The sequence below is a fragment of the Nipponia nippon genome, unplaced genomic scaffold (assembly GCF_047370975.1).
Source record: "Nipponia nippon isolate SJK-2023a ecotype South Korea unplaced genomic scaffold, ASM4737097v1 scaffold_9, whole genome shotgun sequence".
Taxonomy (NCBI): domain Eukaryota; kingdom Metazoa; phylum Chordata; class Aves; order Pelecaniformes; family Threskiornithidae; genus Nipponia; species Nipponia nippon.
Genome location: NW_028262413.1, coordinates 17,320,888 through 17,332,203, shown reverse-complemented (window position 1 = coordinate 17,332,203; position 11,316 = coordinate 17,320,888). Strand labels below are relative to the sequence as shown.

At 61.9% G+C, this 11,316-nt stretch overlaps 2 protein-coding genes across 3 annotated transcripts; both read right to left on the bottom strand.

Annotated features, from left to right (window-relative positions):
- Positions 1–113: 113 nt before the first annotated feature.
- LOC104008729 (putative G protein-coupled receptor) lies at positions 114–3,516 on the bottom strand. The gene is made up of 2 exons (XM_087744669.1): positions 3,378–3,516; positions 114–3,029 (listed from the first exon to the last, which is right to left on the bottom strand). The coding sequence occupies exon 2, from the start codon at positions 2,918–2,920 to the stop codon at positions 1,691–1,693; it is 1,230 nt and encodes a 409-aa protein (XP_087600795.1). The 5' UTR covers positions 2,921–3,029; positions 3,378–3,516; the 3' UTR covers positions 114–1,690.
- Positions 3,517–4,291: 775 nt separating this feature from the next.
- PARP3 (poly(ADP-ribose) polymerase family member 3) lies at positions 4,292–10,223 on the bottom strand. 2 transcript variants are annotated; one of them, XM_009460588.2, is made up of 11 exons: positions 9,998–10,218; positions 9,079–9,274; positions 8,738–8,863; positions 7,060–7,251; positions 6,552–6,687; positions 6,072–6,298; positions 5,759–5,914; positions 5,531–5,608; positions 5,091–5,268; positions 4,748–4,894; positions 4,292–4,630 (listed from the first exon to the last, which is right to left on the bottom strand). In XM_009460588.2, exons 2-11 carry the CDS (start codon positions 9,259–9,261, stop codon positions 4,461–4,463), a joined length of 1,593 nt encoding a protein of 530 aa, XP_009458863.1. In that variant the 5' UTR covers positions 9,262–9,274; positions 9,998–10,218; the 3' UTR covers positions 4,292–4,460. The 2 variants fall into 2 exon arrangements, with proteins under 2 accessions (XP_009458863.1, XP_087600231.1); XM_087744105.1 differs by lacking the exon at positions 5,091–5,268 and having other exon boundaries at positions 9,998–10,223.
- Positions 10,224–11,316: the final 1,093 nt, after the last annotated feature.

The window sequence follows — 11,316 nt, the reverse complement described above, 5'->3', positions numbered from 1 at the left end:
GCAGCGCTGTGCCCCCCTCCCCAATTTTCCTGCACAGGGACTGCGTGCCCTGATAGGGGTGGGGGGGCTGTCCCTGCCAGCCTGGGGTCCCTTCTTCCAGTGCCCTGTGCTGGGGTAGGACCTCCGCCTCCTGCCCCTCACCCTGCCCACCCTGCCGTCCCGCTCCTGCCCACCTGCTGGCTGGCACCCAAAAGGAGGGTGCCACCAGATGAGGGGCTGCCTGGCCTCTCTGGGGGTCCCCCCTCCCCTGGCTCTGGTGGGGGGCCCTCCCCAGGCCACATCGGGGCAATCGCCTCCCAGCAACCCCATCCAAGAGCCAGTCCCTGCTGGCTTGGAAATGCTGTATATATAAGTCTATATTTTTTCCTCCTTTGTAACTTATCAATGGTTTAATAAAAAGATAAAATTTACAAGAAAAAAATAATATTGCCTACCCTTGGTGGAGACACCCTGCCGCAGCAGGGGCAGCCCCAGCTCCTGGGGACATGGGGTGGTGGTTGGAAGGGCATCCCTGTGGCCAGAGGGGTGCTGGTCCTCAGTCCCAGTCTCTCTGGGGATCTTCCCAGAGTCCCCTCCCTGCCATGGGGCAGTTAGCAAGGCCATGGGGCAGTTCTCCCCCAGCCCCCCAGTTATTGCTAGGGCGGGGGGAAGTCTCCAGCCCACTGCTCCAGCACCATCCCTGGGACCTTTTCACAGGAGGCTGGGGGTGATGTACCCCTCCAGCGTCCCCCCAGCAGGGTCCAGTCCCCTTGCTTGCACTGGGGGCTGCATGGGAGGGTCCCCAAGCCCTGCAGAATCAGTGGGACTGAAGGGGCATAGTGGCTCCTGGTCCCCTCTGGCTGCAGCTGCCCAGGGGCACCTCGCACGGCCCCCCTACCACCACCCTGTGCCGCCATGTCCACTCCAGCGCACCCCTGGCTGGCAGCCCAGTTTGGCTGGCACATGGCACCACTGGCTGGGCTTCAGCTGGGCAGCTGTGTCCATAAACAGCCTGGCACGGACCACCGGCCAGTCAGCATCCCCCCCTGGAGGGGCAGCCCCTGCCAGCTGGGGGGGACAGAGGACACGGCCGGGCATGGCCATGGGCATCGCATGCTGCCACGTCAGCAGGAAAAGGAGACATGGCCAGAGCCAGCCCCACAGGTGCCATCCCCCTGGTAAGTACCAGGAACTTCTCCACCCAGACATTAGTTTTGGGTTAAACAGCCAAGGATGGAGGGCTCCACATTGGCCATCCAGGCTCACTGGGGTGCCCGGAGCCCTGGTGTTACTGGTGTTAGTGGTGTTAGCTGGGCCATTGCTCCTGGGTAGGGTGCAAGGGACCTCTGCTCTTCCCCACTGGCCATGAGCGGTCCCAGCAGGGTGACAGAGATGGAGGTGCCCCCTCCTCCGCCCCCACGTCGGAGTCCCTTGGCTTCCCGTGTCCCAGGGAGAGCCCATCTGTGCAACTGGGCTGTGCTGGTGGAGCCAGAGACAATCCCAGCCTGCAGAAGGGAGGTGAGGCTTCCCCAGATCTGCTGTCTTCTTCAGGCAGAGAAACTATCCTCCACCGTAAGCTCAGAGAAGATGCAAAACCTGAACAAGGACCCCTCCAAATCCAAGAGGCTGGGTCCAAGCAGGTCCAATGGGTCCCTGGCAGGTCCCCTGACCACCCTCCTGCCTGGCACAGTGGGACAGGGCTCCCTGCTCTTCAGCTGCTCTCTTCAGGAACTTGACCTGGGATGGGGAAGCCCATCTTGGTCTGGTCCAGCCTGTTCCTGGGGCTGGGGCTGATGCAGCTGGCATGGGTCTCCAGCGTGCAAGTTGCTCTCTGGAGGAACTGCAAGAAGTTTTCTTGGATAGAGGCTTCCGAGACAGAAAGACAGAGCTCCTGGCCCAGCGGCTGGTTGAGACAGCTGCGCCGGAGCCGAGCCAGCTCCTCCCGGATCTGGCGGTTCAGCAGCCCGTAGAAGAAGGGATTGATGGCGAAGGAGGAGTAGGCAATCCAGGTGACCACCATCTCCCCGTGCCCGCCACCTGCCATGCCAGCAGCGACAGAGGAGTGCAAATGGAAAGCGAAGAAGGGCAGCCAGCAGCACAAGAACTGTCCCACAATGAGGACCAAGGTGAGTATGGCCTTGTTGCTTCCCAAAAAGCGCTCTGGCATCAGCCTGGGCAGCGGCAGGTTTCTGGTGGTGATGATGGTCACTTGGCTGGCAAGGGAGTCAGATCGGTGTCTCGGCGCAGCTGCCTGTGCCGGCACAGGCACATGCTGCAGGGATGCCATCCGGGCCACGCGGTAGACACTGCAGTAGACAGCAAAGATGATGAAGGTGGGCAGGACGAAGCAGATGATGCTGAAGATGATCACAAAAGCCTTCTTGTGGGCCCCAGGGCTCCAGTAGACTGTGCAGCGGCTGGCGCTGGTGGCCCCATTGCCTTGAGGCCAGCCCACCAGTGCCAAGACAGTGATGAGAACAGACTTGACCCAAATGAAGATCACTCCAGCCACTGCCAGCCTGATGGTCATCTTGACCTCATACCTCATGGGGTGGACAATGTAGTAGTATCGCTCCACGCTGATGATGGAGATGGTGAGGATGGAAGCACTGATGAAGCAGACATTCAGGAATATCAAGGCCTGGCATTCGGCAATGCTGTAGATCACTCTGTTGAAGCAGGAGGAGCTGGAGATGATCCCCAGGGGCATGAGGAAAACGGCAGAGAGGAGGTCGACCACACAGAGGTGGCAGACAAAGATGAACTTCCTGAGAAGGGGGGTTTTGAGAATGACGACCATGACCACGGTGTTGGCCACCAGAGCGGTGAGGGTGAGGAGGACCATGCAGAGGAGGCCCACCACCTCCTGGGCGATGGACTGCTCGGGGACAGAGAGGGGCTCTAGGCTGTCCGTGGTGTTCAGCCCCGTTCGGCTCGCCATCCCCCCGAGGGCTAAGCCAGCAGCTCCGGTGCCTGGGCAGTGAGGGCTCTTCTCCTGCGTCCCTTAGAGGGAAACCCCACCACAACCATGGCCACTGTCTTCTCCTTGCCTGTTGGGGAGGGGAGCAGGGCGTGAAGGAGAAGGACCAAAATGAGGAAAAGCCACAGAGAAACCTGGAGACGACCTGAACCCCCCCGAGACGCTGGCGCAGGGAGAGGTGCCTGGTGAGGTCACGGCACCCTGCCTAGCCCAGGGCTGGCGCCCGATCTGTCCCCAACCTGGCCTGGGACAGCACTGCCAGGACCTGCGAGCACCCGTGCCAGGCTGACACCCCATCCCCCTGCCCCAGCTGCACCACCTCGCCCTGAGGAGGGACAGCACGGACCCGCCTGCCCCATCCCTGCTCCTTGCTCCAGCCACGGGGCACCCCCGGGTGGGTGGGGGGGACGCAGCGCACCTTTGCTCCTGGGGAGGTGGGTGACGCTCCCCTCCTCGCCGGAGGTCCTTCTCGCCGGCGTCGCTCCCACAGCAGAACGGGGGCTGCCGGCCCCCACGCAGGGCCACACTCCCCCTTCCCCGCGCCCCGTCACCCGCTCGTCATCCTGTTTGCCTGCAGCCCGCCAGCTGCGGATGGCACCAGCTGTCACTCCCGGGTGCTGCCTGCACTGCCTGCACTCGTGTCGGTCCCACGGGGACAGCTGCTGGGTCCTAGCAGCCAGCGAGGGCTCGGGAAGGGGGGACTGGGCTCCCCGAGTCCTGTGCCCCCCCAGCATGGCCACCTGTTGTGCCAGGCCTGGTCCTTCTGCAAGGACAGCTCAGCACTGAGGTCCCCAGGGCTCGGGGGACAGACCTACAGGCAGGTGTGCGGCATCTCCTCCGCACCGGCACACAGATGCTCTGGAGCATCCATGGGGCATCGGGGTAACGCAGCCGGGAGTTGCCCTTCCTCAGCACCTCAGGGGCCCCAACAAGTGCTTGGGGGGCACACGTGAGCACGGAGAGGGGCTTGGCACGGGCGCCAGGCTGGGGCGGGGCAGGGCAGCAGGCACTGCACGAAGCATGGCACCAGAGGGAGGGCAGGCGCTCCAGATGGATGGATGGGGTCCTCCATGCCCAAGGCAGGGCAGCACATCTTGCTTGTCCTCTGTAGCTCTGACGCCACAGTGATGGGCACGAGCCATGTGCTTTGCTAAGGTGACGAGGGCACCTGGCTCGCAAAGCCACCAGCTTTCACCTGAATGCTGCCAGCACGGGATGGCCACAACAGGCTGCAGCCCCTCCAGAGCCACCCACCACCATCTCTGCAGGGACCCACCACCACCCTTCCCTTGCACCCACCTCGCCAGGAGGGAAAGCACCAGCACCACTTGGTACAAGGCACGGTGTTTTTATTCACGGTCAAAGCGGGCTCTGTCCCCACACCAGCCTGTCCCTTGCCAAGCCCCAGGTGGGCTGGCCGGAGACCCCAGACCACTGTGCTCTGGGCTGGTGGGCATCACCAGCTGGTGGTGGGACAGGGCCGCAGGTTGCCCGGACACACTCAGAAGTGGAGCTGGACAAGGTAGCGGATCCGGCACTGGCTTTCCTGGTAGATGAGATACTCGCTCTGGCTGAAGAAGGAGTCCTTGTAGGCGGGCATGGGGATGGGCTTGCCCTGGCACACCAGCACCTTCTTGTTGTCCAGTAGCACCTCCTCATCCTGTGCAGGGTCTGGGCAAGAAGACACCCACCACCACCACATCAAGCCTGAGATCTGGCCTCTCTCCCCCCCACCCCATGTCCATCCCAGGCCCACAGACCCCACACCCCCTCCTGCCCCCAGCTCACCCGGCTCCGTCCGGCCACAGGCCAGGACACTGTCATAGCCAGCGGGCGGCTGACACAGCGTGGGGTCATCGCAGGTGATGCGGTAGGGCTTGCCCAGGGCCACCTCTGCCAGGAACATGATGCCAATTTTCTTGGATGTGCAGCCCACTGCCATGGGAGAAGGGTATGGGATGATGGCACCAGCCCTGGCATTCGCATCTGGTTGTGCCCAGACCATCCCAGCATGCAGGAACTGTCTGCCACAGCAGACAGGGAAGGGGCTCGGCATGCCCAGCAGCCGCCTGGCAGGGGGTATGAGAAGGCAGCTGGGCTCCCACAAATTCTGTGGGCCCAGGACCCTCACCGTAGCCAGCTGACTTGCTGTTCTCAGAGGCAAAGTAGATGCCCTTGCCCACGCGCCCGCCTGAGTGGGGCATGATGCGCAGCCCGCTCTTCAGGATGGCCGCAACTACCGCCACGTTGGTGCCATGCCAAAGCAGGCGACGGTGCTCCAGGAGGTCGTGGGCTTTGAAGCGCTCATCCTGGAGAGATGCAGGGCTAAGGGCTGCCCACAGAGGGAGACATGGGTGCCCGGGGGTGGGGGACTGCCACCCAGCCCCCCCAGCCCAACCCCAGTGCTAGGCTGGAGGGGCAGGGGAGCAGGTGCTTGTTTGCCCCTGGCCAGCTGGGCTCATCGCCCCTGGGTGGAGATGCCTGGAGCCCTAATGCAGACACAGCTCCATCCTGGGGTGCAACCAGGGTTTCCTCGCTGTGGGACGGGGATAAGCATCTCTTTATTCTCACCTCACCATCTCGGGCCACCTGCCAGATGTTGAGGATGCGGAGTTTGTGCCCAGTCTGTGTTATGTAGTTTTGGATCAGCTGCCAGGGAGGGAGGCAGAAAAGCGGTGTCACCACAGGCAGCCATCCCAGCAATGCCCACAGTCCCCCCGGGACAGTGGGGACCTTTGGGGTGCCCGCAGCTCTGGTACGGTTGCTCCCATTCTTGGGGCACCGTGTCACAAGCGGCACCTGGTATTCCCGGGAAGCTGGGTCCAGCAGGGAGAGCTGGCAGCAGAGCAGGGTGTAATCCTGATCCAGCGGATGGACGACTTCCTTCTCCTCCTCCTCCTCCTCCTTCACCTTCTGCGCCTGCAGGCTCTGTGCCACCTCGATGTCCGCCAGCACCTGGCAAGCACAAACCAGGGACGTCCTCACCACCAGTGCTGGGCACTGTGCCGGGGGGACTGGGGCAAGCCCAGCCTCTTGCCAGCACCTCCCTGCCCCATGGGCAGGAGCCCTCCTTGGGGAGGGATGCCACCCGCTGGGTGCCCCGGCATCTCACCAACAGCATGTCCTTCTTGGCACGCAGCAGGTCAGGGGAGTTGATGGGGGGTGGCTGTGCCCGCCCAAAGTTATGGGGGATGATGGTGTAGAAGCGGGAGGAGAGGTCCTCCAGGCGGGCGGCCTGGGGAGGCTTCTCCTGCAGCGCCGCCTCCAGCTCCTCCAGCGCCTCGAAGCCCTTTGAGATCTGCTGCTTGCTCAGCCTCCCCAGCGGCATCTTCTTCACGTCTGGCCAGGGGGACAGGGGAGGGCGCGGGTGAACCCATCCACCCCACTTGCCCCACAGCTACTTCCAATAACCTCCAGCACCACGACAGGCACACGCAAGCACCCAGCATGAGGGGTCCATAGTCCCACGAGGTGCCGGGCTGCCAGCGAGGATGCTCTAAAATCCACTGGCACCTCTGCCCCATTCACCTCCCCACCTGCACCCCACAGCTGCAGCCCCCAGACCTACCCCATGCCACCCATCACCTCCTACCAATATTCATGGTCTGCATGGCATCCCGGAACATGTCGCTGCTGAAGATGAGGGACACCAGCTCCTGCGTGGCTTTGTCCAAGGTGCAGGGCAACACCCGCTGCTTGCAGACCTTGTCCCCATCCGCATGATCCACCTGCAGACCCCCAACATCACCGCACTGCCTGTGAGACCAGGGGAGGCTGCGGGGGCACAGCACCGGGACTGCCCATCTCAGTGGGGAGAGCCTGGACCCTGGGCAGCAGAGTGACGGGCAGGGTCTGCCTCCACTTTCCATGACCGATGCCACCCAGATGCCCATGAATCTCGCTTGGGATGCCCTCCCACTCCATCTCAACCCATTAGCCCCAAATCTCTGCCCATGGGCTGTTTCAGCGCTCAGCCAGACCCCTCCCAAAACCCACCCCATCCTGCTGACCCACTTGGATGCCCTGGTGCCCCGTGGGCCAGGGGTGAGATGTGAGGACCACCCCACTGCGGTGACACCCCAGCTGCCCAGCACACTCACCCTGAGGGCAACCTCCACCTCCTGCCCGGCCCCTGTCTGCACCTCGATGAGCGTATACTTCCCTGGCTGGGCCACGAAGTTCTCCCGTGCTGCCCAGCTGTTCTTGGTCTTCTCCCGAAACTTCTTCTCAAAGTCCTTCTTGGCAGCCTCCAGGGAGGCGGAGGGCAGGAGCTTGGACTGGCCCACCTCCCCCTGGCAGCAAATGGCAGTGGTCAAGACACCCCTGCATCCCTGCTCCACCAGCCCCATGCTGGGGGGAGCAGCCTGGGAGTAGCAGGGCTGTGATGGGGTGGCTGCAGGGCATCGAGAAGGAACACGTCAAGCCACTAGCACAGGGTCTGAGAGTTCCTCCAGCTCGGGGAGACACCCCAGCACTCCTTGCCGGAGTGTCACGTTCACTGTCACCTCAGTGACAAGGTGCCATGTCCCCCAGCCAGGCTGACCCCGTTGTGTGTGGGCAAGCCCTTGAAGCCCCCCCAACAAGGGGCTATAGCAGGGCCACTTGGTTGCTTGCTTTGGGACTGGGAACAAGGGATGGGGACCACCAGGTTCATCCCCAGCCCTTGGGAGTCCCAAGGCAGGACCAGGAGGACAGCCATGGTGGGGTGGATGAGCAGTGCTGAAGTGGACTGCCCAAAGAGTTGTGGTGAATGGAGTTAAATCCAGTTGGCAATCGGTCACGACTGGTGTTCCCCAGGGCTCAGTATTGGGGCCAGTTCTGTTTAATATCTTTATCAACAATCTGGACGAGGGGATCGAGTGCACCCTCAGTAAGTTTGCAGATGACACCAAGCTGGGTGGGAGCGTTGATCTGCTGGAGGGTAGGAAGGCCCTACAGAGGGGTCTGGACAGGCTGGATCGATGGGCTGAGGCCAACTGTATGAGATTCAACAAGGCTCAGTGCCGGGTCCTGCACTTGGGTCACAACAACCCCATGCAATGCTACAGGCTTGGGGAGGAGTGGCTGGAGAGCTGCCTGACAGAAGAGGACCTGGGGGTGCTGGTCAACAGCCGGCTGAACATGAGCCAGCAGTGTGCTCAGGTGGCCAAGAAGGCCAATAGCATCCTGGCTTGTATCAGGAATAGTGTGGCCAGCAGGACCAGGGAGGTGATAGTGCCCCTGTACTCGGCACTGGTGAGTCTGCACCTCGAGTACTGTGTTCAGTTTTGGGCCCCTCACTGCAAGAAGGACATCGAGGTGCTGGAGCATGTCCAAAGAAGGAAAACAAAGCTGGTGAAGGGTCTGGAGCACAAGTCCTATGAGGAGCGGCTGAGGGAGCTGGGCTTGTTTAGCCTGGAGAAAAGGAGGCTCAGGGGAGACCTTATTGCTCTCTACAACTACCTGAAAGGAGGTTGTAGTGAGGTGGGGGTCAGTCTCTTCCCCCAAGTAACAAGTGGTAGGACAAGAGGAAATGGCCTTAAGCTGTGCCAGGGGAGGTTTAGATTGGATATGAGGGAAAATTTCTTCACCGAAAGGGTAGTCAGGCACTGGAACAGGCTGCCCAGGGAAGTGGTTGAGTCCCCATCCCTGGAGGTATTTAGGAGACAGGTAGATGTGGTGCTTAGGGATATGGTTTAGTGGTGGACTTGGCAGTGCTAGGTTAATGGTTGGACTTGATGATCTTAAAGGTCTTTTCCAACCTAAATGATTCTATCATTCTATGATTCTACGACTCACCACGCGGCCCCAGCGGTTCCAGACGCTGTAGGCACCATCATGCTCAAGGAGCTGGATGATGTAGAACTTGTTGTTGTTGGCGCTGATGTTGGTCTGGTTCAGGGTGCAGTCATAGTCCTCATAGACCTGCAGCGAGCAGCACGGCTCGGGCTGGCACCTGGGCAGCGTTTGGGGATGGGGGGGCGTGCAGAGCTGTCCCAGCGGGGACGCAGTGGGGTCTGCAAGGAAAATTGGTGCTGCCCCTGTGTCAGCAGGGTGGGGGCTGCCCTGGGATTCTCCCCATCCCATGCCCACGTCCCCCCATCCCATCCCCTCTGCATACCCCCCGGCCCTGCGCTCACCCGGGCGCCCGGTGTCTTGCTCAGGGGGCACAGCCCATCGATGGTGGCAGGGGGCTTCTCCTTGGGGGCAGTTTTCAGGGCTGCCAAGGTGGAGCTCCAGGCGTCATCCTCCTCTCCCCCCTTCACTTTCTTGCCCCCGCCGTCTGGCTGCTTCGGGGGGGGTGCGTGGCGTTTGGAGGCCATGGCTGAGCCACACCTGTGGGGCCAGCGCATCTTAAGTTCCCAGCAAAATCCTCAGAGGGAGCAGAGTGGGAGGCGGGAGACGACAGTTGCCCTTCCGGGAAAACGTGGCTGGGCTGTGCCTCACTTTCCCTATGCCTCCAGCACACAGCTGGGCTGGAGGCAGGGACAGGACCTCTCCCTCCGAAATGTCTCAGCCTTGTCCCTTTGCTCGGGGCAGTGGGCAGAGCCCCTTGGCACCTTCCAGCCCCCACGGGAGCCCAAAGTGGAGACACAGCCCAGTGACGTGGAGCCGAGGGGGAGCGGGGGGGGGGGGGGGGGGACACGACACTGCCACTTGCGCAGCAAACTAAGGTCAGAAGAGCTGGAAGAGGACAAGGGTCTGCCGGAGGGGCAGGGGGAGGCTGGAGAGCCCTGCCTGCCTCCCCCCCCCGCCCCCGGGACCCCCAACCTGCAAAAATCTGTCCCCAAGGCTCCCTTAGCCCTGTACCCCCAGGGGCGTGCAGGAGAGGAAAGCAGGCAATGCCCCCCTCAAACATGCAATGCCCCCCCCCCCCAAATTACCCCCAAGCCCAGTGAGGGGGTGCAGCACCCCGCAGAGCGAGGGTGTGGTACTTTGATTTGGGCACGGGGGGGGCTCGGGCAGCCCCTCATCTCCTGTGCCCCCCTGGTCCCAGCTGAGCAGGGGGTGCCGGGGGCAGCAAAGCAGGCAGCAGAGCAGGGAGTGACCATGTCCTACCTGCTCCTGCTGCCCGAGGCCAGTGAGCCCAGCACCAGGCACGGCCGCTCCCTGCCGAGGAGCCTTCAGGCAGATTGGACAGCCCTAGGCAAGAGCAGACAGCAGCCAGGGATGACAGCAGAAACAGCTGTCACGCCCCCGGGTAGCGCATGCACCCTGTGGCAGCGCCTGCCTGCCTGCCTGCCTGCCTGCCTGCCAGTCCGTCCCGGACGAGGGGTGACCCTGCTGCCGACTGCCTCTTCAGCCAGCCCACCTCTGCCATGCTCTGGGACAGAGAAAACAGCCTTGAAAGTGTTAAAGCTTGCATCATTTTGCGCATTAAATCTCTTTTCTTGGGTCCCTGCCAAACAGGCAGGGCTGAGGATCGGGCAGGGAGGAGGTCCAGATTCTGGCATTTGAACATGTTTTGAAGCGTTTGCAGCAATCACTGCCTTCTCCTGCCTGCAAAATGCCTTGCTATAAGAGGCACACGTCCCCGGGCAGGAGCGGCTGCACAGCCAGCGTGGATGTGTGGCGTGGGCAGGAGGCAGAGCTGCCCTTCCTGCTGGGGACATGGAGGGGACGATGCTGCTGGAGACAGAGCATCGGTGGCTTTGTAGCTCCCAGGCTCGGCCATGTCAGCCTGAGGCAGCGCAGGTGAGGGGAGAGCCCCGTGTCCTCCCTCGGGGGCAGAAAAAGTGATTTAGTTTTACCAAGGCAGGTACTCCCCCGAAGGGACTGCAGCTCATGGAGGAGCCTGCGCCAGGGTGAGCGAGATGAGTAAGAAGGAAGGAGTGGTAGGAAGAGACCAGAGGCTCTCACCCTGCGTGCCACCTGCTGAGTCACCAAAGGAACAGGGAAGGACTGGATGTAGGGTGGGGAGAACACAGGGAGTGGAGACTACAAGCGGGAGAGGGAGGTGGTGGCTGGCATCGAGCCTGGGGAAGGAAAGGTGCTTCCCCGAGGACTCCCTTTTCTTTATGGCTTTTTTGCTTCTCCATGCCTGGATCCATAGGTAAAAGGGCCCTTCCATGGGTCCACCACGCTCTCCAGAGGTTTCCCACTTCTATAGTCAATGGCCCAATGTCCAAGTGGAAACCAGGAAGGAGTGGTGTCCCTCAGGGGTCCATACTGGGACCTATTTAATATCTTCAACCACATAGACAGTGGGATTGAGTACCCCCTCAGCAAGTTTGCGGGTGACACCAAGCTGAGTGGTGCGGTCGACTCGCCTGAGGGAAGGGATGCCATCCAGAGGGACCTGGGAAATCTGGAGGACTTGGGGCTGTTCAGCCTGGAGAAGAGAAGGCTCCGGGGAGACCTTACTGTGGCCTTCCCAT